General features: G+C 38.4%; 1 protein-coding gene across 2 annotated transcripts in view; it reads left to right on the top strand.

Annotated features, from left to right (window-relative positions):
• QSER1 (glutamine and serine rich 1) overlaps nucleotides 1–25,315 on the top strand; it is a 74,691-nt gene that overhangs the window by 8,550 nt on the left and 40,826 nt on the right. For both annotated transcript variants that reach the window (XM_059406344.1, XM_059406333.1), the window contains 2 exons: nucleotides 22,696–22,808; nucleotides 23,380–23,541. In XM_059406344.1, the coding sequence (XP_059262327.1) occupies nucleotides 23,445–23,541 (97 nt within the window). In that variant the 5' untranslated portion in view covers nucleotides 22,696–22,808; nucleotides 23,380–23,444. The remainder of the gene's footprint in view (nucleotides 1–22,695; nucleotides 22,809–23,379; nucleotides 23,542–25,315) is intronic.

Raw genomic sequence — 25,315 nt, 5'->3', positions numbered from 1 at the left:
TAAGGGATGCCCTGTATTCCAGACATACCCACCCTCATTTCCATTGTGGAGTATTTCAGTTTCCCCCTGATAGTCAGGATCATTCATCCAATCCAGCACTGTAACATCCTTCTTTGCCTGTTGGTTCAGTGGCATGAGGAGCTCAAAGTAGCCAGATGGCAGTCTAACTTAAGAGTCCAGTAGAATCATTATTGGTCTCCTAATGAAGCAGTCCTCCTGTTGGACCTTAGATCTCTAGGCCAGCAGACCATAAAGTCACTGGAACAGGAAGAAATTTGGCTAGTGGTTCATAAGGGATATTAATGAGTAGTGACAGTCCCAATCTACCCCTTGATTCCCAGGCCCATGAAGCCTAGGTATAAGAGAAACAGTCCCAGGCAACCAGATGCTGATTCAGAGCATATACAACCTTCTGGAGAACCTTGTCCTAGCCCTCAAGGTATTGCCACCTACCTGGTACTAAAAAAAAAGTCTTCAAAAGGCCATCCCACCATTCTGTCAAGCCGCTGCTTCAGGTTGATGGGGAATATGGTAAGATGAGTGAATTCCATAAAAATGGGCCTGCTATTACACTTCTGTTGCTGTGGAGTGAATTCCTTGATCAAAAGCAATGCTGTTTTGGAATACCATAATGGTGGATCAGGTGTTGGCCCACAGATGATAAAGTTTTGGCCGAATCACTGAAAACAGGGAAGGTCCATATCCAGACTATCCCAAGTAGGAACAAAGTTGTTGCTCCTTCCATAAGGGAAGCTGTTCAGTGTAGCCAGCCTATCACCAGGTAGCTATCTGATCACCCTGGGAAATGGTGCCTAATCAGGGGCTTAGTGTTGGTATCTGGCTGGCAGATTGGGTACTCAGCAGTGGCCATAAGCAAGTCAGCCTTGGAGGGGGGGTAGTGCATGTTGCAGAGCCCCTGCATGACATCCATTTTTGCCAGCACGGCCACTTTGTTCATTAGCCCAGGGGCAGCTGGGGAAGGAGGCTCTCTGTTGTCCACAGACCAGGTCATTCTATCCGTCCTCTGCTGAGGTCACACTTTGGTAAGAGTAAGCATTCACATGGAAAACAAATATCTTTAGGTTTTTTTGCCCATTCAGACATGTATCCACATACCTTTCTTTGTCACCAGTTTTCCAGTTATGTTCCAACCAGACCCCCAGCCATCCAGCCAAATCATGGGCTGTGGCACATGAATCAGTATATAATTGCTCTTCTGGCCATTTCTCTTTTCAAGCAAAATGGACATCCAGGTACATTGCTTGATGTCCTGTTCACTGGGAGGCTTTCCCTTTACCACTCTCCTTTGAAGATATCCCAGGAAGGGGCTTTGGGGCTACAGCTATCTACATTAGGTGGTCTTTACGGATCTCATGGGACTACTTGTAAACCAGGCCCCAGTCTTTTCTTCCTCTGTCAACTGGTTGTAAGGGTACTTTTAAGGGTACAGGTTGGGAGAAAAAAGTGAAGCATGAATGGGGACCATAGGCATTTGGGCCACCTTTTTTTTAGATTTTAGTTTTAAGTGATCTCAGCAAACAACGTGGGGCTTGAGTCTACAAATCTGAGATAAAGAGTAGCATGCTGAGGCCCCTGGGTGGCTCAGTGGTTAAGCCGCTGCCTTCGGCTCAGGTCATGATCTCAGGGTCCTGGGATCGAGTCCCGCATCAGGCTCTCTGCTCAGCAGGGAGCCTGCTTCCTCCTCTCTCTCTGCCTGCCTCTCTGCCTGCTTGTGATCTCTCTCCGTCAAATAAATAAATAAAATCTTAAAAAAAAAAAAAGAGTAGCATGCTGTCAGGACTGAGCTAGCCAGGTGCCCCTGGGCCATATCTTAATGTAACTTGTGCCTTCAGGGCCAGGTTGGGCCCAATCATGTATATGCCACTCCCATTTGATGATGGAGTATTACTGTGCATGCCCATCTTTGTAGTTTGTTGGATCAAATAACACCCAGTTGATGATGGGTATTTTGAGTCTTGTGGTAAATTGGGGGCCCGTGGTTAAACATTCAGTTTCTATTGAGGCCCAGGGTGGGTTTTTCAAAAAAAGAGTAGTTAAACATCATCCGTGTCTATCATTGACACTTCAAGGACTGGTGGATCTTTTAACGTTATGGCCCCAGTGGCAGAAGAGCTGGCACAGCAGCCAGGACCTATTATACAGCCTTTGTTGTCACCCAGAACTAACAGTTTTTCGGGTTACTTGGTATATAGGCCAGAGTAACACACCCAAGTGGGGAATATGTTGTCTCCAAACCCCAAAAAGTCCCGCTAGGTACATCTCCTGTGTCTTTCTTGGTTGTACAAAGGCCAGAGACAACTTATCTATCCTTCCCCTTAGTAAGGATAGCTCAACATATCCTGTACCACTGAATTTCACTGAAGTAGAAAGCCCCTGAATTTTAGTCTGATTTATTTCCCACTCTGTGATATGCAAATGTCCTACCAATAAGTCTAGAGTAGTTGCTAGTTCTTGCTCATTATGTCTAATCAGCATTAATATTTATCAATGTAATAGCCCTGTGTGATATCTTGTGGAAGGGAAGGGTGATCAAAATCTTTGTGAACTAAATTGTGAATTAGGTGTGGAGAGTCAACATGACCCTGAGGTAAGACAGTAAAGGTGTATTGGTGGCTTTGCCAGCTGAAAGCAAACTGCTTATGGGTGGGTATGGAGAGAAAGGAATTTTCCAGATCCATAGCTGCATACCAGGTACTAGGGAATGTGTTATAATTTGTTCAAGCAATGAAACCGTATCTGGTTACAGAAGCTAAAATTGGATTCACTACTCAGTTAAATATACGGTAATCTGTTGTCATTTTCCGAGACCCACCCCTCTCCTGCATAGGCCAAATAGAGATGAATGAGGCTATGGTGGAAAGCACCATCCTTGCATCCTTCAAGTCCCTGATGGTGGCACCAATCTCTGCAGTCATAATCAAGGGTCATAATCCCAGGGTCCTGGGATCGAGTCCTGCATTGGTCCCCTTGCTCAGCAGGGAGCCTGCTTCTCCCTCTGCTTCTGCCTGCCACTCTGCCTGCCTGCGCGCTCTCTCTCTCTGACAAGTAAATAAATAAAAAAATCTTAAAAAAAGAAAAAAAGACAAAGTTTGTTCTTGTACAGCTTCCATTCTTGGTGTAGGATAGGAGATCAGGCAAGCAAATAAAAAAATTTTCTGCTTATGAAATTAGCATTTCCGTAAGATCTGAGTAAAGAGCACGTACAAATGTCCTAAGGCAGAAACAGGTCTGGTAATTCCCTTCCAGGACATGATCATACCCTAGATCAGTGTTGTCCAATTTAAGAGTCCTTCAGATCACGTGTAAGGCTTGTTGAAACATAGGTCGCTGGGCCTACACCCAGAATTTCTGAATTAGTAGGTTTGGGGTAAAGGCCTGTAATTTTCATTTCTATATGATGCTAATGGTGTTATCATCCTTGCCTTCTTGACATTCTTATCTCTGCTTAAAAATAAGGTATTTATCCTCATTCGATGAGACCAGAAAGGTGAATATGGGAGTCTGAATAGACATTTGTATAGAAGACAGTAGTAGAATCTCAGAGATTAAGGTTTCTGAGGAGGAAGAGTAGGTAACTAACAGTACCTATTCAACTAACTGAAGTTAGCTGTTGGTAATGACTAGCATTTATTGAATACATACCGTGTGCTAAGCACTGTTCTGATACTTAGGTTACCTCGTTTAATTCTCAAGTCTGTGAGATACGTACTGTTGTTAGCCCATTTTACGGAAACTAAAGCAAAGAGCAGTTAACTTGTTCAAGTTCACACAGCTAGTCAGTGGCAGAGGCAGGATTTAAACCATGAAGTATGACTTCAGAGATGTTGCTCTTAATCACGAGGTATTCTGGGTCTCAGGGAAAACTTTTGAGAAGGGTGGGAGTTTAAAATTGAGTAGAGTTGACAAATGAAAAGAAATCAGAGCCATTAGTGATGGGAGACTTTTAAGAAGAATGTTGAGTCTCTTGGTTGGGAGTTAACATGTGTGTTAGGTTATACTTTCTCATTACTTCAAAAATTAGAATTATTTTCCTACAACATTCTTTCATAAAGATTTTGAAGAAGTTTGGTTATATGAGTTTATATCAGATTGAATGGTTGCAGTAAGGTAAGGGAATTTTCACGATGTTTACCAAGCATCTCTCATATATTTAATACTCGGGAGTTTTGGATACATCCGTGAATAAAACCAAAATCCCTGTCCCGTAATTTCACTGGGGTATGTGGAATGAGACAGATGATAAGTAGTAAATAAAACTATAAATTATCTAGTATATTTGGAGGTGATGGGGAAAAAGAAAACAGGGTAAGGAGGAATTGAAGGTGGGTTGAGGGGGCAGACTAATTGAACTAGTGATATGTGAACAAGGACTTGAAGGTGGTAATCTTCTGAAAAGACAAGAAATATTTTACAGTGAGAAGCAGGGTACTTCAATAAGGGTGTTTTTGTTTTGCTTTTGGGCCACCAATTCAAATGAGACTACAAGTTTTGTTTTTAAAAAATTGCCTACCCCTTTGCTAAACTTGCTTAGCAAAAAAATCTTAATTCTTTGTTACATATTTATCCTTTGTTGCTGCTACTGCTGTTTTCAGTTTTAGCAGTGTGCTAGATGACTTCATGTGACTGGCTGCTGCGATCAGCTTCCTAACTTTTACTCAGGCCCATCTAGGTAGGCCTTGCCAGTCTAGGCCTTTGCAATTGCAGTCAGTACTCTTTTCGCTTGGTCAGTAGTAAGTGTTTGTTCACCAGCGTGCTAGCCGTATGCTAATATGTGTGGACATATTGCATAATATGAAGAGGTAAATGAGAGGACATGGGCTTGTTTTTCTTTCATTTTTTGTAGAACATGACCACAGATTCCCCCTTGCCCTGAGTTTTTTATCTCTGAATGAAACACACATTTTTCATTGTTCCTTAGACAGCTACAGTAGGAACGCTCTTATCTTGGGGTCTTTGGGCTGTTTCCTCAGCTAGGAGCTGATAATCCCTCTGATAATCTGCATGGCTTTCTCTTGTCATTTCATTCAGTTCAAAATGTCACACTGTTAGAAAGGTCTGTCCTTAAGGGGCGCCTGGGTGGCTCAGTGGGTGAAAGCCTCTGCCTTTGGCTCAGGTCATGATCTCAGGGTCCTGGGATGGAGCCCACCATCGGGCTCTCTGCTCAGCAGGGAGCGTGCTTCCCTCTCTCTCTCTCTCTCTCTCTCTCTCTCTGCCTGCCTCTCTGCCTGCTTGTCTGTCAAATAAATAAATAAAATCTTTAAAAAAAAATTATTAAAAAAAAAGGTCTGTTCTTAGTACCCTCAACGGAAAGGGTATATACCCTCCCCCATCACTGTAGCCTCATATCTTGCTTGAAGTTTCTTCATAGCATTCATCAATCCTTGATACTAAATATTTCTCTGTGCTTGTGTATTGTGGGTCCATCTTCACTAACTTGGGTGTCTCTTGACAGTCTACCTTGAGCAATTGGGTTTTTTCTTCCATGTGTCCCTCATATAATAACTAACATAAATAATGATTTACTAAAGACTATTTAATTCTGGGGCACCTGGGTGCCTCAGACAGTTAAATACCTAACTCTTGGAAGTTGGTAATCTTTTGAAAGGAGAAGAAATATTTTCTAGTGAGAAGCAGGGTACTTCATGAATTCTCGGCTCAGGTCATGATCTCATGGGTAGTGAGATCTGGTGCTGCTTTGAGCTTTGCGCTCAGCAGAGAGTCTGCTTGAGATTCTCTCCCTCTGTCCCTCCTCCAGCTTGTGTGCATGCACAGTTTCCCTCTCTCTAAAATAACTTAATCTTTTTTTTTTAATTTTATTTATTTATTTGACAGAGAGAGATCACAAGTAGATGGAGAGGCAGACAGAGAGAGAGAGAGAGAGAAAAGCAGGCACCCCGCTGAGCAGAGAGCCCTACGCGGGACTCGATCCCAGGACCCCGAGATCCTGACCTGAGCCGAAGGCAGTGACTTAACCCACTGAGCCACCCAGGCACCCCTAACTTAATCTTTTTAAAAAAGAATATATTTAATGCTGGCATATATCCTGTTTTGACTTGTCTCATGTTCAGAGTTTAATAAATTTGGCCTCCTTAAGTTTAAATGTTCCTTGGGGGTTCTGACCATGTAGCTTGTCCTATGTTGATAGGCCTGTAGGCTTGTATGGGGTATAACTAAGCATAAAATAATGAAATTTTCATATGACTTCATCATTCTCCTTACTGTGTGATCACTGATCCTATTTAAATAACTTGAGACCAGATTTGTCCGACCCAGTGAAGCATGACAAACACAAAAATGTGGATAAGCTAAAATACTTTTGCTTGGATCTGCTTAAATTAGATGGCTTAACATTTTAAAACATTTCTCATATTGAGCAAACTGGAAAATAACTATTACTCTGGTAAAGCAACTAATAGGATTCTCACATAAATAGACATTAGACTGAGTCAAAGTTTGATTTGCCCAAAGCCACAAAGGGTCTAGTAGAATAATGCCAAAAATAAAAGTGTGAGTAATTTGGAAGGATAGGGTATAAGTAGAACTGTGGCTATACAAAAAACAAAACCAGAGATGGTGTTTTTCGTCATTGGTTAATATCTCTGTATTCCTTTTTTTTTTTTTTAAACAAGAGCAAGTTTGGGCTCAGTCTGACCCTTTATAACATGCTAATGATGAATTGCTTCTAAGACTTATAAATTGTGTTCTAATATAACATAGGAGATGATGGTTTGAAATGTGCTATTAAAGGCTAATCTGGTATATCAGCTAATTAACCTTGATATGTTGTGCACCTGCTGGTCATCTTAACATCATCCTCATAAAGTGTGTTTTGGGGTGAGTATGAATATTATTCACACTTAATAGACATGTTTATAAAAATTTTTAAGATAATAAGTTTGGGGGTACCTGGGTGGCCTGGGATCCAGCCCTACATCAGCCTCCCTGCTCAGCAGGAAGCCTGCTTCTCCCTCTCCCACTCTTCTGCTTATGTTCCTTCCTCTCTTTTCTCTGTCAAATAAGTAAATAAATAAAATCTTTTTTTTTTTTAAGATTTTATTTATTTGAGAGAAAGAGAGAGCATGAGAGGGGAGAGGTCAGTCCAGAGCCTGATGTGGGATTCAATCCAGGACTCCAGGATCATGACCTGAACCGAAGGCCATTGTTTAACCAACTGAGCCACCCAGGCACCCAAAAAATAAAATCTTAAAAAAAAAAAGATAGTAAGCTTGTAAATTATAAAATTGTTTTAAAATATGGTATATGCCTTCCTTAAATGTTTATTATAAATAATTTCTTCCTTTGCATTATCGTTTTTGTGAACCAGAAATCCGGAAGGTGAATTAGCCACTTGGAAATTTATTTTCTCTACTACAGACAATAACATTTTTATTAAGGAAAATTTCCAACCAAGCACATTCCAACCAAACACAATGATCCCTACATATTCATTAACCAACTTTAAAAACTTCAACACATGGTCAGTTGTTTCATATATACCCCTACCTACCTTCTCTTTTACTTTGTATTTATTTTGTGGTATTTCAAAGCAAATTTCACACTATGTGTCTCTTTCAACCATAGTACGTCTCTGAAATATATATATATATATATACTTAAAATTTTTTTAATTTAACTATAATATATGGGATATTTTTTTTAATTTATTTTTTTTTTAAGATTTTATTTGTTTATTTGACAGAGAGAAATCACAAGTACACTGAGAGGCAGGCAGAGAGAGAGAGAGAAGGAAGCAGGCTCCCTGCTGAGCAGAGAGCCTGATGCGGGACTCGATCCCAGGACCCTGAGATCATGACCTGAGCCGAAGGCAGCGGCTTAACCCACTGAGCCACCCAGGCGCCCATATATGGGATATTTTAAGGCAGGCTAAGCATTCTACCTTCTTTGGTATCTTAAGTCAGTCTTATGATAATATAAATAATATAATGCAATTACAATGATATAAAATAGTAGTGGTTTTATAAGTCTTTGATTAGTTGGCTTACAAACTTCTGGAAATAATCCTTAAGAAAACAGAAATAACAAACCTTTTGAGCTTACAGAAAATTTCCATTTAATTTTTATGAAAATTTGTAGAGAAAGAAAAAAAACCGTATATTGTGTATCAAAGTGAATATTAAAACTTTGGATTTAGACTCAACTGAAAATCTTTTTCTCTACTCTATAAAATGTTATTGGGTTTTTATATTAAATCAAAGGTATATAAATTTTTGCGTAGCAACCTAGTGCATAAATGTGAATTGTTGGGCAACCCCTTCGGGTCCCTTCCCTCCTTGGGAGCTTTGTACTATCACTTTGCTATCACACAATAAACCTTACTTTAGTGCCCATTAAAAAAAAAATGTGAATTGTTATGATAAATGTGTATCTTTCAACAAACTTGACTTACCTAATGCCAGAAATCCTAGACCATGTTAATAGTGAACAAAATTGTGATACAGTAAAAAATTCAGCTGTACTAGTTTCTCATAAAAGGAAGAAATATAATTTGGTCAGGGAACTAGGCCACAAACAATAAGATATAATGAAGAAGCTAAAATAAAAACATTTCATGGTACCTATACATTCAAATCCTAGAAATTTGAACTATACTGTGTGTTGTGAGAAATAACCGGCTGTCTTCTTGTTCATTTCTAATAATTTCTTCAGAACCTGAAATGAGATATAATCATTTAGGGCCCAACATGACCATTTTTGTCTACCTCTTAAATTAATATGTTAATGTCTGAACATTAGAGATAATTAATACGTTGCAACAATTTGAATCACAAAATAATTTGCTTTGACAGATGTATTTGGGGTTTTTTCCACCTGGTTTTCTTTTTAAAATTTTTTAAATTCCAGTGTAGTTGACATACAGTATTATATGTGTTTCAGGTGCACAACATAGTGATTAGACATTTATGTACCTTGTGAAATGTTTACCATGACAAGTGTAGTTACCATCTGTCCCTATACAAAGTTATTGCGGTATTATTGACTATATTCCCTATGCTGTTCCGGTCAACCCTGAGACTTAGTTATTTGTTTTATGTATTTTATTTTTTGAGAGAGAAAGAGAATGCTTGGGAGTGGGAGAGAGAATCCCAAGCAAGCTCCACACCCAGCGCAAGCTCATTCCAGGGCTCAATCCCAGGACCCTGAGACCATGACCTGAGCCCACATCAAGAGTCAGATGTCTCACCAACTGAGCCACCCAGGTGCCTGTGGAAGTTTGTGCTTCTTAATCCCCTTCACCTATTTTGCTCCTTCAACAGCTACCAGTCCTCTATGGCCTATTTCTGTTTTTTGATTGGTTTGTTTTTAGATGTCACATATAAGTAAAATATGGTATTTGTCTTTCTCTTATTTCACTTACCATAATATCCTCTTGGTCCACCCATGTTGTTGTGAATGGGAAGATATCATTTTTATAACTGAATATTTTGTGTAAATATACATACCACATCTTTTTCCATTTATCTGTGGATGGACATTTAGGTTACTTCCATATCTTGACTTTTGTAAATAATGCTGCAATAAACACAGGGGTGCATATCTCTTTTAGAATTAGTGTTTTGGTTTTCTTTGGGTAAATACCCAGAAGTAGGATTACTATATTGTATGATATTTCTTGTCATAGATAGCCATTACGAGATTAGACTAGAAACTGTCATTACTAGATTGTATAATATTTTTAATTTCTTGAGGAACCTCCATACCATTTTCCACAGTGGCTATACTATGCATGAGGGTTCCCTTTTTTCCACGTCCTTGCCAACATTGGTTATTTCTTATCTTTTTAATCCTAGCCATCTTGACGGTGTGAGGTGACAATCTCATTGTGATTTTGGTATGCATTTCCCTGATGATTAGTGATGTGGAGCATCTTTTCATATGTCTGTTGGCCATTAATATGTCTTTTTTGGGAAAGTGTCTATTCAGGTTCTCTGTTCATTGATTTTTTTTTTTTTTTTTTTTTTTTTTGGTGTTAAGTTTATGAGTTCTTTATATATTTTGGGTATTAACCCCTTATAAGATATGTCATTTGCAGATATTTTATAAGTCAGTAAGTTGCCTTTTTGTTTTGTTGATCATTTCCTTTGCTGTGCAAAAGCTTACTAGTTTGACTAGTTTGATACAGTCCCGGTTGTTTATTTTTGCTTTTGTTTCCATTGCCTAAGGAGACAGATCCAGAAAAATATTGCTAAGGCTGATGTCCAGAAGTTTACTGCCTTTGTTTTCTTTCAGGAGTTTTATGGTTTTGTGTCTTAATATTTAGGTCGTTAATATATTTGAGTTTATTTTTATGTATGACCTAAAAAAGTGGTCCAGTTTCATTCTTTTGCATGTAGCTATACAGATGTATTTCTTCTAAAAGAAAAATGTTTCAGGAAAATACTGGAGATGGGAAAGGTTCTGAAAATTTTGTCTTTGTTCAAAGGAAAGGTCAGTAATGCAGGTGATGACAGAAATAAAAAAGGAAAATGATGAAATGGAATTTTGGAATTGTGTCCAACCCAGGCCTTGGTGTCTCTTGTTATGAACATAGCCAAGCATATGCCACATCACCATCACATTTCATTTATTTCCTGACAGAACAACAGACGGAAACTCTTCATAGCCTTGACTTTGGCATCGTTTTTCTTGGGCATCTGTTACAAATGCCAAAGTCTGTCTCTTTTTGTGTGAATAATGCTTGGAACTGATAGACTGATTTTGAATATGCTCTACCACACCACTACCAGGAAATACCATACTAGTCTTCATTTCTTCTTCTTGGTGTAAAGAAAAACACCTGTTTAACCAACTTTAGTGTATCATTTGTATAAATTAGGATTGTTTTGGTAAAGATCATTAAAGCTATATGGAACAGTAAAAACAAATTTACTTATCTCAAGAAATCATACTTGTTTTAACAATAACTTGTTGGTACAAAGTACCAATTGTACTTCCTTTACACTAATTATAAGTTAAGGGCTCTGCTCGAAACATAATTTCGTTCCTTTGGTTCACTTGATTCATTTTAATGAGGGGCTTGGTTTTATAGCTGGGGGCGGGGTTAAGGGAACCAAAAAAGGATAATGAGACTTCAAATGAGTCGTAGCTGTGTGAAGCCACATCCAGGCCCAAGAAGGGGTGGGGTTTACAAGTTATTGGAACCCAGAAGAAGCTATGGTTGTAGAGGGATGAGGCTTGGCTGGAATCATGGTTGTGATGGAGGGATTGGACAAATAATACTTGAGCTCTTCTGCCTTCTGATGTTCTGCAGAACCCACTTCTAGTGGACCTAAAGAGCCCATGTGACACAGGGAATAGCAGTTACTTGTGCTCATTTACAGATGAGCAAATGAAGTTTCAGAGAAGCTATGCATTGCCCAAGGTTTCCTTAGAGATAAGCCCTTTGATTCTTCCAGCTCTTTTTTTTTAATTAAGTGCTTTATTGAGATTTAATTTACACACCATAAAATTCTCCTGTATTGTGTACAGTGATTTTTTAGTACATTTACGTCACCACAGTATCCTCACCATCTAATCTTCAAACCTTGTTACCTCAGAAAGAAACCTTGTGCCCATTTATAATCACTCCTCATTCTCACCCTTAGTCCTGGGCATTCATCTGTTTTCTGTCTCTTTTTAGAGTTGCCTTTTCTGGGCATTTCCTATAAGTGGAATAATAGAATGCCTGTTCTTTTGTGTTTGGATTTTGTGACTAAGCATGATGTTTCAGAGAATCATCCATGTTGTAGCGTGTATCAGTGCTGTAAGTGCTTGTAGCGGAGTAATACTCCTCTGCACAGATGGACTCATTTTGTTTATCCATTCACTAGTTGGTATATATTTGGTTGTTTTCACTTTTTGGCTTTTGCAGATAATGCTGCTGTGAACGTTTGCATAAAAGTATTTGAACATATGTTTCATTTTCCTTGGGCAGATACCTAGTAGTGGAATTGTTGAGTCTTTATGGTAATTCTGTGTTTAACATTTTGAAGAACTGCTAAATTGTTTTCCAAAGTGGCTGCACCATTTTACATTCCCACCAGCAACATCTGAGGGTTCTAGTTTCTCCACATCCTTGTCCACCCCCTCTGCATGCATGTGCATGCTCTCTCTCTCTCCCAAAGAAAAGACAAGACCAGAGCTGAGATCAAGAGTCAGACTCCTAACCGACTGAGCCACTCAGGGGCTGATTATTCTTGTACTTCATGATTTTGTTCTGAATTCTCAGACTATGATTAGCTAAAATAAAGTATTTATAAAATACTTGACATTAGATATGAGTGGGACAGGCGTGCTAGAGTTCCACAGACAAAGTTAATTATATGAACTCCAGGTGATTTATCTCTGTACTCAATTTTGAAAACAGATTTTATGCTGAAGAATACTGTATGATAGATGAGGTAAAAATATTTAACTGGACTCAGAATATAAACTAATACAAAGAACATTATGCTTCATAAATAGGTAAATGCAGGCTCTGCAAGATTATATGTTTTACTGAAAGTCTTCTAATGTTGATTGCAGAATCAGAACTGAAATTGGGGCCTCCTAACTTCCGGTCCAGGGTTTTTTTGTTTCACATCTATGAAAAGTTTAAAACCATATTTTTAAAGCTTAAAGAGAATTTTGTTTTTATTATACCAGCATATCTCTATCTTCAGTGGCCACATTGTTTTAACACAGATAAGAGAGTAATAAGACTACTTAAGGTGGTGCCTGGGTGGCTCAGTGGGTTGGGGCCTCTGCCTTCAGCTCCGCTCGGGTCGTGATCTCAGGGTCCTGGGATCAAGGCCCACATCGAGCTCTCTGCTCAGCAGGGAGCCCACTTCCTCCTCTCTCTCTGCCTGCCTCTCTGCCTACTTGTGATCTGCCTGTCAAATAAATAAATAAAATCTTTAAAAAAAAAAAAAAAAAGACTACTTAAGGTGGGGTGCCTGGTGGTACAGTCCATTGAGCATCTGACTCTTGGTTTGGCTCAGCTCCTGATCTCAGGGTCCTGGGATCAAGTCCTGTGTTGGGCTCCCTGCCCAGTGCAGACCCTCCACCTCTTCCTCTGCCCCTCCCCACCATATTCTCTCTCTAAAGTAAATAAATAAATCTTTAAAAAATAAATAGGACTACATAAGGCAAAACCATTCATTCATTGCTTAAGTAACTTATTACTTGTATGCAAGTACTGGCTTGTCTCCCTGGGATTTAACATATTTCATGGAACTTTTGCTAATTGATTTTAAAACTTGGAATGTGTTTCTTAACTACCATGGACATAGAGTATGCTACCCAAGGAGTAGATTTGTATGTTATGACTATCAGGATGTAAACCATAAGATAGCTTATTCTCAGTAATATATTCAAAAACATTTTTTTCTTATGATTGTATACCATCACTGCACAAACTAATTTTGGTGAGATTTTTTTGTCTCCGGTTTCTCATTTGCCTTAAAAACTTAATTTTCTTTGCTAAACATATTAGATTAAAATTAAGAAGGGTAGGGGCACATGGTGGCTTAGTCAGTTAAGCATCTGACTCCTGATTTTGGCTTGGGTCATGGTCTCAGGGTCATGAGAATGGAGGCCTGCATGTGACTGGACTGGGTGTTGGGAGTGGAGCCTACTTGAGATTCTCTCTCCCTCTACTTCTTCCCTCCTCCTCTCTCTGTCTCTCTCCCCCTCTCAAAAAAATAAACAAAAATTTAAAATTAAATTAAGAAGCTTAGGGAGAAAATGTTCAGACTTAAGGTAGAGGGTGGTAACTGAATAATCTTTTGGTTCATTTTAATTTTTAGGAAAATATCCGTTTTTTAATTTGGCATTTAAGTGACAGCAACTGAAGGAAGATGATACTACCCCCTGCAAAATCCTGATCCTTTTTATCTTCAGTACAGAATCTACGCTACTTTGAGTGTGTGGAGAGGGGATAGAGGATTACAGTTTTATGCTAGGCTGGGAATATGAAGATTAAAACAATTATGACTCTTATCTCTTGGCTCCTTCCTCTTCTCTAGGCCGTTAGCTCCTGTAATTTTTGGAGTATGTTATGGGGGTAGTATAAGTTCTCTGTCCAGGCCTTTGGGGGCTATGATAGATTATAGCAGGGTAGGTCCTATATTAAATAAATGAATATTTATTCAAAGGAGATCTTACAGTGCTCGCTTCGGCAGCACATATACAAAGGAGATCTTACATTGGCCCAAATACGGAAATTTGTTGACCATGTTTTGATTTTTTTTTTTTTCCAGGATGATTTTTCTTTTCTTTTTTTTTAAAGTTGGCTTTTGTGGGGCTCTGGCTGGTTGAGTCAACAGAGCATGTGACTCTTGATCTTGAAGTTGGAGTTGTGAATTCAAGCCCCACATTAGGCATAGAGATTACTTTAAAAATCTCAAAAAAAATTTTTTTAAACTTAAAAAATCTGGGGTGTCTAGGTGGCTCAGTTGTTGGGCATCTGCCTTTGGCTCAGGTCATGGTCCTGGCTTCCTGGGATCGAGCCCCGCGTCAGGCTCCCTGCTCAGCGAGAGGCCCGCTTCTCCCTCTCCCACTCCCCCTGCTTGTGTTCCTTTTCTCCCTGTCTGTCTGTCTCTCTCTCTCTGTCAAATAAATAAATAAATAAGATTTTTTTTTTAAAGAAATAAACTTTAAAAATTTGGCTTTTGTTTAAAAAAATAATGTCATGGCACCTGGCTGGCTCACTTGGAAGAGTGTGTGGATTTGTTTTTTTGGGGGGGGGGGGGGTGTTTGTTTGTTTGTTTTGTTTTTTGTTTTTTAAGATTACTCGTTTTTTAGAGAGAGAGAGTGTGAACATGGATGAGGGAGGAGCAAAGGGAGAGACTCCACAAGCAGACTCCCTGCCAAGGCACAGATTACACCACTGGGCTCAATCCTGGACCCTGAGGCCATGACTTGAGCCAAAATCAGGACTTGGACACTTAACCAACTGAGCCACTCAGGCACCCAAGCAAGTGACTCTTAATCTTGGGGTTGTGAGTTCTAGGCCCCACATTGGGTATAGAGATTTGTATTTAAAAAACAAATAAACAAACAAAACCCCCCCCAAACCATAAAGTAAAATTAAAAAAAAATTTTTTTTAATAATGTCAACAAACCAGTGACTCAGATTTTTATAAGGGTTAAAATTTTCCAGCTTTGGCCATTAGGAACCCTTCCAGTTGGCTTCTCTGTCCCCCTTGACATGCCATTGTTGTTTTTATTTATTTATTTTTTACTCCTTGACATGCCCTTGTAAATGTAGGGGTTTTCCCCCATCTGTCTGTCTCCCCCCCACCCCCCGCCCCCAGCACTTCTTACTTTCTAGTACTATAGGATGCTCCAGATTCATTTCTTCTATATTTCCTGCTCCAGTACTAGAATGACCCGTTTCTTCAAGGAGCACTGCTTCCTTTTTCTTGAAGTATGGTGTTAGGAATCCTTATCTGGGAAAGAAGTATGCTCTTGGCATCTGGGGAGTCTTCATTTCAAGGTCTGTCAGCTGACAGAACAGGGAAATATATGTGTGTGGATTGTTTTACTTTTTATTATTATTTTTTTTTAATTTGACCGAGATCACAAGTAGACAGAGAGGCAGGCAGAGAGAGAGAGGGAAGCAGGCTCCCTGCTGAGCAGAGAGCCCGATGCAGGACTCGATCCCAGGACCCTGAGATCATGACCTGAGCCAAAGGCAGCGGCTTAACCCACTGAGCCACCCAGGCACCCTGCTTTTTAAATTTTTAAGAAGATTTTATTTGTTTGAGAGAAAGAGCACACAAACAGGGAGAGGCAGACTACCTACTGAGCCCAAAGCCCAACACAGGGCTCTATCCCCTGGATCACAACCTGAGCCAAACAAAGGCAGATGCTTACCCCACCTGAGCCACACAGGCCCCCCTAAAATGTTTTAATATAAAGCATGATGGCTATGATTATTTGAAAAGTAGATAAAATGGTAGGAATATATATTTTTTTTCAAGATTTTATTTATTTATTTGACAGATGGAGATCACAAGTAGGCAAAGAAGCAAGCAGAGAGAGAGGAGGAAGCAGGCTTCCTGCTGAGCAGAGAGCCCGATAGGAATATTTAAAAATTTTTTTTTTAAAAGCAACATCTGGATATTTGTTTTTTTATTGAAGAATTTCAAATTATATTCAAAATGAGTAGCAAAATAATAAAATTAGACTCCTGTACAACACTATGTGCAACAATTAATTCAAAATGGGATTGTCTGGGCGGCTTAGTCGGTTCAGGTGTCCCAACTGTTTATTTCGCTCAGGTCATGATCTCGGGGTCCTGGAGCCCTCCATTGGGCTTCCTATTCGGCAGGGGTCTGCTTGAGGATTTTCTCCTCCTGTTCCTTGCATGTTCTCTCTCTCAATTAAATAATTTTTTTTTTTTTTAAGATTGTATTTATTTGACAGAGAGTATACAAGCAGGGAGTGGCAGGCAGAGGGAGAAGAGAAGCAGGCTCCCCGCTGAGCAGGAAGGCTGATGGGGGACTCGATAGCAGGACCTTGGGATCCTGATCTGAGCCAAAGATAGATTCTCAACCAACTAAACAACCCAGGCACCCCCTCAAACAAATAAATATTTAAGAAAAAAAAAAAAAAGATGTTCAACATCATTAGGTAAATGCAAATCAAAGCCAAAATGAGGTACCATTTCATACTTACTAGGATGGCTATTTATAATGAAAACACAGGCTGTAAGAAGTATGAAACCCTTAACCATTGCTTGTGGGAATGTAAAATGGTACAGTCATTTTATTGACCATTCTTCAAAATATTGAACAAGTTTGAGTTGTCGTATGATAAAGAATTACACTCCTAGGTATCTACCCAAGAGAAAACATACATCCACAGAAAAACTTGTTCACTTATGTTCTAGCGACATAATTCGTAATAGCCGAACAGTGGAAGCAACCCAAATGTCCATCAACTTATAAGTGGCTAAACAAAATGTATGTATATCTATACAGTGGGATATGGTGCAGCCATAAGATGGAATGAAGTACTGTTATATCCATTTTGTAACATGGATGAACCTTGCAAATGTTAAACTAAGTGAACAAAGTCACAAAAGGCCCACATAATATGATTGTATTTTTTTTTAAAGATTTTATTTATTTATATGACAGAGAGAGATCACAAGTAGGCAGAGACGCAGGCAGAGAGAGAGAGAGAGAGAGAGAGAGGGAGGAGGAAGCAGGCTCCCCGCCGAGCAGAGAGCCCGATGCGGAACTCGATCCCAGGACCCTGAGATCATGACCTGAGCCGAAGGCAGCGGCTTAACCCACTGAGCCACCCAGGCGCCCATATGATTGTATTTTTGTGAAATGTTTTGAGTCAGCGAATACAGAGACAGAAAGTAGATTAGTGATTGCCTGGGGTTGGATGGAGGGGGCTATGCAGAGTGATATTAATGGGTACAGGTTTATTTTTGAGGCAGTAAGAATGTTCTAAAATTAAGTTATGGTTCTGGTTGCATAACTCTGACTATTCTAAAAATGCACTGATCTGTACACTTTAAAAGGATGACCTTTAAGGTATGTGAATTATATATCGATAAAGCTGTAATTTAAAAAAAAACATTTAGAACAAAATAAGAAAAATGAGAAACTTAGGGATAAATTTAACAAAATACTAGCAAGAATAATACACTAAACATTACAAAAGACTGCTGAGAGAAATTAAAGACCTAAATAAATAAACATACTCATGGATTAGAACACTCAGTACTTTAAAAGTGGTAGTTTTCCCTAAATTGATGTATAGATTCATGCAATGTTTTTTGTAGAAATTGACAAGCTGTCTGTAAAATTTGTATGAGAATACCTGGCATAGCCAAAATAATTTTGAAGAACAAAATTGAAAGTTTTGTATAACCTGAATGAGTCATTTAACAGGCTGTGTGTTACTGGCCTAAGAACAGACATATTAATGTAGCCAAGTAGTTAAGTGAACCACAAATATATGGCTAGTTGATTTTTTTTAAAAGATGCCACAGCAATTTTATAGGTAAAAAAATGGTTTTTTCAAAATATAGTACTGGGACAATTGCATACCCAAATTTTTAAAAATGAATCCCAAGCCTTACCAGCCACCATATACAAAAAATTAATTCCAAATGAATCATAGACCTAAATGGAAAAAGTAATACTCTAAAACTTCCAGAAAGAATCGGAAGAGAAAAATCTTTGAGCTATTAGAGTAGACAAAGATCTCTCACCAACAACAGCAAAAATACAATTCATAGGGATGCCTGGCTGGCTCAGTCAGTCGAGCATGCGACTTTTGACCTTGGGGTTGTAAGTTGGAGTCCCAGGTTAAGTGTAGAGGTTACTTAAAAATAAAATCTTTAAAAAAAAAATGGTTCTGTTCTTCTAACTACATTTTTTAAAAAGATTTTATTTATTTATTTAACAGACAGAGATCACATATAGGCAGAGAGAGAGGAAGGGAAGCAGACTCCCCACTGAGCAGAGAGCCCAATGCAGGGCTCAATCCCAGGACCCTGAGGTCATGACCTGAGCCAAAGGCAGAGGCCTTAACCCACTGAGCCACCCAGGTGCCCCTAACCACATTGTTATAAGGATAAAAGCCACAGAGTGGGAGAAAATATTTGCAAAACATACATTTCACACAGATTTGATTCTAGAATATATAGGCAAAACCTAAAACTCAATAATAAGGAAACTAATAACCCCCTCTCCCCCAATAGGCAAAAGATTTGAGTATTTCACCAAAGAAGATTTCTGCATGGTAGATAAGCAAATGATGCGGCATTGTTATTATGGAAATCCAGATTAAAACCACAGTGAAGGAGGCACCTGGGGGGCACAGTCAGTTGAGCAGCTGACTCTTGTTTTTGGCTCAGGTCATGATCTCAGGATTGTGAGATTGAGCCATGGAGCCCTGCATTCAGCATGGAATCTGCCTAGGATTCTCTCTCTCTCTCTGCCCCTCCCCCCCTCAAATAAATGTTGGAAAAAAACACAACGAGATACCACTGCACACTAATTAGAGTGGTTAAAATTTTTAAAAAGGAAAGAAAGAACTTAAAAATTGGGAATACTTAGTGCCAGTGAGGGTGCAGTCACTAGACCACATATGCATTACTGGGTGAGTGCAAAAGGGATAGCCACTTTGGAAAATAGGCAGTTTCTCTAAAGTTCAACATTACCAAGTAACTCAGCTATCCCTCCCCCAATATATTTAGTCAAATGAAATGAAACCTTGTGTTCACACAGAAACTTACGCACAAGTTTATGGCACCTTTATTCATAATTGCTAAAAAAACAGGAAAGAACCCAAAGATCCTTAAACTGTTAATGGATTTAATACAAGCACTAACCTCTGATGCGTCCATATAACAGAATGCTGCTCAGCTATAAAATGTAATGAATTACTGATATAAATAAAAAATGGATGAATCTCAGACAGTAAGCTAATTGAAAGTAGCCAGACACAAAAGGCTACATATTAAATGATTATATTCATTTGACATTTTGGAAAAGGCAAAACTGTAAGGACAGAGAATAGATCCTTGGGAGATGGTAGGAAGAGTTCACTACCGAGGGGCATGGGTGGAATCTTTTATAATGATGGGACTGTTCTCTCCCTTCGTTTTTGCATTGTTTATGTACTTGGCCAAACTAGAGATAGTGAATTTTATTGTATACAAATTATGCCTTAATTTTTGAAATTTAAAAAATGAATCTTGGGGTGCCTACGTGGCTCAGTGGGTTAAATCCTCTGCCTTCAGCTCAGGTCATGATCCCAGGGTCCTGGGATCGAGCCCCACATCAGGCTCTCTGCTCAGCTGGGAGCCTGCTTCCTTCTCTCTCTGCCTACTTGTGATCTCTGTCAAATAAATAAAATCTTTTTAAAAAATAAATAAATAAAGTACTGACTTTATAGGAAAAATATAATCAGGTTGATCAAAAATTAAAACCTTGTTAGTCAAACTCAGAAGCAGAGAATGGAATGGTGGTCCAGAGGCTAGGGGAAGGGGGAGATGGGGAGTTGCTCAAAGGATACAAAGTTTCAGTTATTTAACATGAATAAGCTCTAGAGATCAGCTGTAGGACATCTTGCCTGTGACACAGTAATGTATCCCATGCTTTGTTAAGTGGGGAGATCTCATCTTAAATGCTCTTACCACAATAAAAACTTTTTTTTTTTAAGATTTTATTTATTTATTTGACAGAGAGATCACAAGTAGGCACAGAGTCAGGCAGAGAGAGGGGGGAAAGCAGGCTCTCTGCTCAGCAGGGATGCTGAGGCAGTTGCGGGCCTTGATTCCAGGACCCCAAGACCACGACCTGAGACGAAGGCAGTGGCTCAGTCCACTGAGCCACCCAGGCGCCCCCAAAGCTTTTTATTTTTGATGATGAAAGCTTTTTATTTAAAGACACTAAAAAACAAAAAAGCAATCCACTAGATTGGAAGGAAACATTCACAGTACATATATCTGACAAAAAATATGGATCCAAAATATAAGAAAAACTCTTACAATCCAATAGAAGAGCTAACTAAACCTGCTTTTTTTAAAGGCCAAAAATTGGCAAACTTCACCAGAGGAACTGAAAGAACAGCCTGTTGGCAGATAAAAACATGTAAATTAAACCACAATGAGATACCACTATATCTACCTAGAATCACTAAAATTAAAGACTGTTGGGGCACCTGGGTGGCGCAGTTGGTTAAGTGGCTGACTGTTGGTGTTGGCTCACATCGTGATCTCAGGGTCGTGGGATTGAACCCTGTGTCAGGCTCCACACTGAGCGCAGAGTCAGCTTGAGATTCTCCCCCCTCTGCCCTCCTACTCAGTATCTCTTTCTCTCTCTCTTTCAAATAAATGAATAAATCTTTTTTAAAAAGGAAGACTGAAAACATGTCACAAGAAGGATGTAAAGCAAAAATGAAATGTTGATCCATTATTGATGGTAATGTAAAATGGTACATGCACCTATTTTATGACCCTGTAATTCCACTCCTAGATATTTAACTTAAGAGAAATGAAAACATACGTCCATGGAAGACTTGGATATAAATGTTCCTAGCAGGGAATATAGTCAATAATACTGTAATAACATTGTATGGTGACAGAAGGTAACTACATGTGTCATGGTAGGCATTTCATAATGTGTATAATTGTTGAAACATTGTGTTGTATACTTGAAACTAATATTGTATGTCAACTCTATGTCAGTTTTCAAGTCTACAGTGGTATAATTATGAAGTGTAAGATCTATGCATTTTTTTAAAAATATGAAAATTTAAGTGTATGTAGCATGTATATGAGAGGGAGGAAAGGGAGAAAGCTCATTCTTATTTTATAGAAGAAGAATACCTTTTAAATATTAAAAGAATGATGTAATTAGAAAGCTACCATTTCCAGTCTCCAGTGTGATAATTAGTAGATGATGTCTGAAACCTTTGGCTGTTGGGCACAAGATATTTACAGTCTTAAATTATACCTCACAATTGCATTTCAAAGGATAAAGAATAACAACATGGAGCGATCTGACAGATGTGCCTTATCCCCTTCAAGTTTATCATCACCAGTCATGACACAGACAGACAGATGTGTGCATCCTCACATGGTGCAGTGAGAAGTATAAAATCTCACTCGTGTACTTCTAATGAGGAATCAGTCAGACAGACCCAGAATTTGGTATAGTCTACATCCAGCTAACTTGGATTCCTCAATAACAACAACTCTGTGCCATGAAATCAAGACAAAAGGGACCTGGGAATAGAGGCACTGTTCTCAATTTAGAGACATAACCAAGTGCAGTTCTTGAATTTTTATTGGATTCCGCATAGAAGGAGCTTCAAAATCCCACACATTTTGGCAACAATTGGGAAATTGGAATATGACCTCATGTCTATTAATGATTATTGGCTATATAGAAGAATGCTTAATTCCTAGGAGATATAGCTGAAGTATTTATGGATGCAATGTCATGTCTGCAAGTTATTTTCAAGCGTTTAATAAAAAAGAAGTGTGTGTTTATATCTGTTTATAAAGAAAAATAAAACACAGGTAACACAATGTTAATTAAGATTATTGAGTCTTAAGTAATGGACGTAAGACTATTTCAGTTTTTCTCTGGGTTTAAAATATTCAAAGTAAATATCAAGGGCAGAAAAAATATCTTGTTTTAAATTACTCTCAAAATGTCCAACTTTGAATTTTCTAGGTGAGTTATTTTAATTATCAATTAATTCAAGTTATCTGATACTCCATAGAATGTTAGAATTAGAGGGACTTAGAGATTATCTTGTCTAGTCCTTCATTCACACAGATAAGAAATTTAGTCTGTCATTAATTAAATCTCTTACTAAAATCACACCGGAAGCTCGTGGTAGAGCTCCGATGATGAACTCAGCTATCCTGTTTTCCACGATAACTGCTCTTCACACTATACCCTGTCACTGCTCTCCCAGTTAAAGGAAGTAAAGTTGAATTGAGGAAAATACTAGCATCATTTCTCTTCCTAGTATATGTCAATGTATTTTCCTCATTTTGACAGCGTTGTCAGACTCTATTTGCTCTATTGATGTGTAGGTCAGGTATTTAGTCAAAGTCTTCCGCTACCTTTGATAATTGCTCTCCTAGAGATATTTTGATACTGTTGTTCGAGCTCTGTGTTTTCAGTCACATTTTTTGTTATCCTTTAGTTTAAGCTATGAAGAAGGACATCCCTCACACTCTGAAGCAGATCTCCTTCAGAGACAGACTTTTGCGGCCCCTCACCAGCTTCCTGGATATGCTACCACACCTCAGCCAACTGGTAAAAATGCTCTCATAAAATGAATCTGGCTACATTTAGTGATTAAGAAGAAAAATCAGTTTTCACACAGTGGGTTAGGAATGTGAGCAGGACATAACGGAGCCATAAGAAAAGTGAAAATGAAAATGAAATCAAAAGCTTTGTCTTTGGGGCACCGGGGTGGCTCAGTGAGTGAAAGCCTCTGCCTTCGGCTCCGGTCATGATCCCAGGGTCCTGAGATCGAGCCCCACATCGGGCTGTCTGCTCAGCAGGGAGCCTGCTTCCTCCTCTCTCTCTCTCTGCCTGCCTCTCTGCCTACTTGTGATCTCTATCAAATAAATTAATAAAATCTTTTAAAAAAAAAAAAAAGCTTTGTCTTTTACTGATAGAGAGTATCTATATAATTGGTGGGGAGATCTTTTTTTATAGATTATGACTGTACTTGGTCAAACTAGTATCTGTTTGCTATTTCAAAACAGTTTAGGGTTAAGGAGCTTTTGGCCTCAGATTTCTGCGATTCTTTTTAAAATAAATAATCATTTGATATTAATATATATTTTTACTTGATGATATATTTTATCTTCAAATGTAGGTCTTTCTGGAATATTTGATACTAGTGTGAACAGCGCCAGCACTAACACTAAAGAATCTTCAGTGATGAATTTTCTCTCTGCTGTTGAGTCCCGAACTGCTCAGGCTGCTTCTTCAGGAACTACTCTTTTACCACAATTCAGGGCTCCATCCTGGCAGACAGGTAATTCTTTGTTTTCAGAATTTTTAAATCCAGAAGAAATACTGATAAAAATACACTTCTTATGACCTTGTCACTGTATAGTAACTGAGAAGTGAACTTTAAAACCTAGAATTTATCAGTTTTACATTGGACAGAATTCCAGTTTATCACTCTGATGAAAACTAAAAAGTTGAAGAAGGTAATAATTAAATATAAACCCTAGATACGAAGTTCTTATCTGGTCATTTAAGTGGTTACTTGACTACTTAATAGAAGCAAGCACTCAGTTTCTTTCATTTTTCCATTTCAGCTCTATTGAGGTCTAATTGACAGAAAATTGTAAGATGTTTAAAGTGTGCATTGTGGTGATTTGCTATGCATTACATTGTCAAAGAAATCCGCATCCATCTGGTGAATTAACACAACAATCACCTCACATATTCATCTTTTTTGTTTTTTTGGCGAACAAATTCATTTATCTTTGTGACTTCAGGCTGAGTAGGAAAAATAGTAAAAAACAATCTTGGGAATGATTTCATTAGAGTTACATAAAGTTATCCAGAACTGAATGGATAATGTCACTATTTAGTAAAGGCCATTATAGGCTGATATTATTGTATTTTCCCTATTTATATATACATTCCATTTTTCAACTATTTCTCCGCCAAAATTATTTGTTTTTTTTTTTTTACTTTTTTCAAAGAATGAGAAATATCATAGCATATTTGAGGAGCTGTTTTAAAGTTTTAGTAATAGGTGCTCGCTTCGGCAGCACATATACTAAAGTTTTAGTGATAGGAAATAATACTTTATCATTGTTATAAATTCCATTAATAGAGCTTTTTGGTATGCTTTAGCAATGTTTTTTCCTGCTTCCAAGGAGATCATTAATGTTTTAGTGTGACGTAAAAGAGAATATTATAAAATAAAGTAGTTTCATTTTTTGCTTCCTGGAATAATTGCACATTTATATATTTAGTTAGATTTTCTACTCCAATTTCTATGATAAAATTATTTTATTTTATTTCATTTCATTTCATTTTAAAGATTTTATTTATTTGACAGACCGAGATCACAAGCAGGCAGAGAGGCAGGCAGAGAGAAGAGGAAGCAGGCTCCCCGCTGAGCAGAGATCCCAATGCAGGGCTTGATCCCAGGATCCTGAGAGCACAACCTGAGCTGAAGGCAGAGGCTTTAACCCACTGAGCCACCCAGGCGCCCTGATAATAGCATTTTAAACATATATTTTAAATGTTATTCATTCTTTGAAGCTTAACTCTATTATTTTCTGTCTTCATAGTACTAATACTTTTTTGACATTTAATGGGAAGAAGTGAGAGAAGAAGGTTTTTGAAAGGGTCAGAGAATCTTTTTTTCCCTATTTTTCTAAATAAAAAGATTTTAATGACAGTTCACTAAAAAAACATGTAAACAATAAAAAGGCCTACGAAAGGGAAGGTGATAGTTCCTTATAATCGTTCCACTTTTGTAGAGAAGAGTTAGCAGTTGGTATTTACTCTTCTTTGGTATCTTTATGTATTAAAATGTACATATCCACTTAATCAGTATTTGTAGCAATAGTATTAATCAGTTATGCCATAATTATTTGATCATTCTTGTGCTGATGGACATATGAGTTTCTTTTTTTTTTTTTTTTTTTTAAGATTTTATTTATTTATTTGACAGAGAGAGATCACAAGTAGGCAGAGAGGGAGGCAGAGAGAGAGAGAGGAGGAAGCAGGCTCCCTGCCGAGCAGAGAGCCCGACGTGGGACTTGATCCCAGGACCCTGAGAT

Source organism: Mustela nigripes, chromosome 1 (assembly GCF_022355385.1).
Source record: "Mustela nigripes isolate SB6536 chromosome 1, MUSNIG.SB6536, whole genome shotgun sequence".
In the NCBI taxonomy this organism is placed as follows: Eukaryota; Metazoa; Chordata; class Mammalia; order Carnivora; family Mustelidae; genus Mustela; species Mustela nigripes.
Note: the sequence above shows the minus strand (reverse complement) of the source record. Positions and strands in the feature narration are given on the sequence as shown.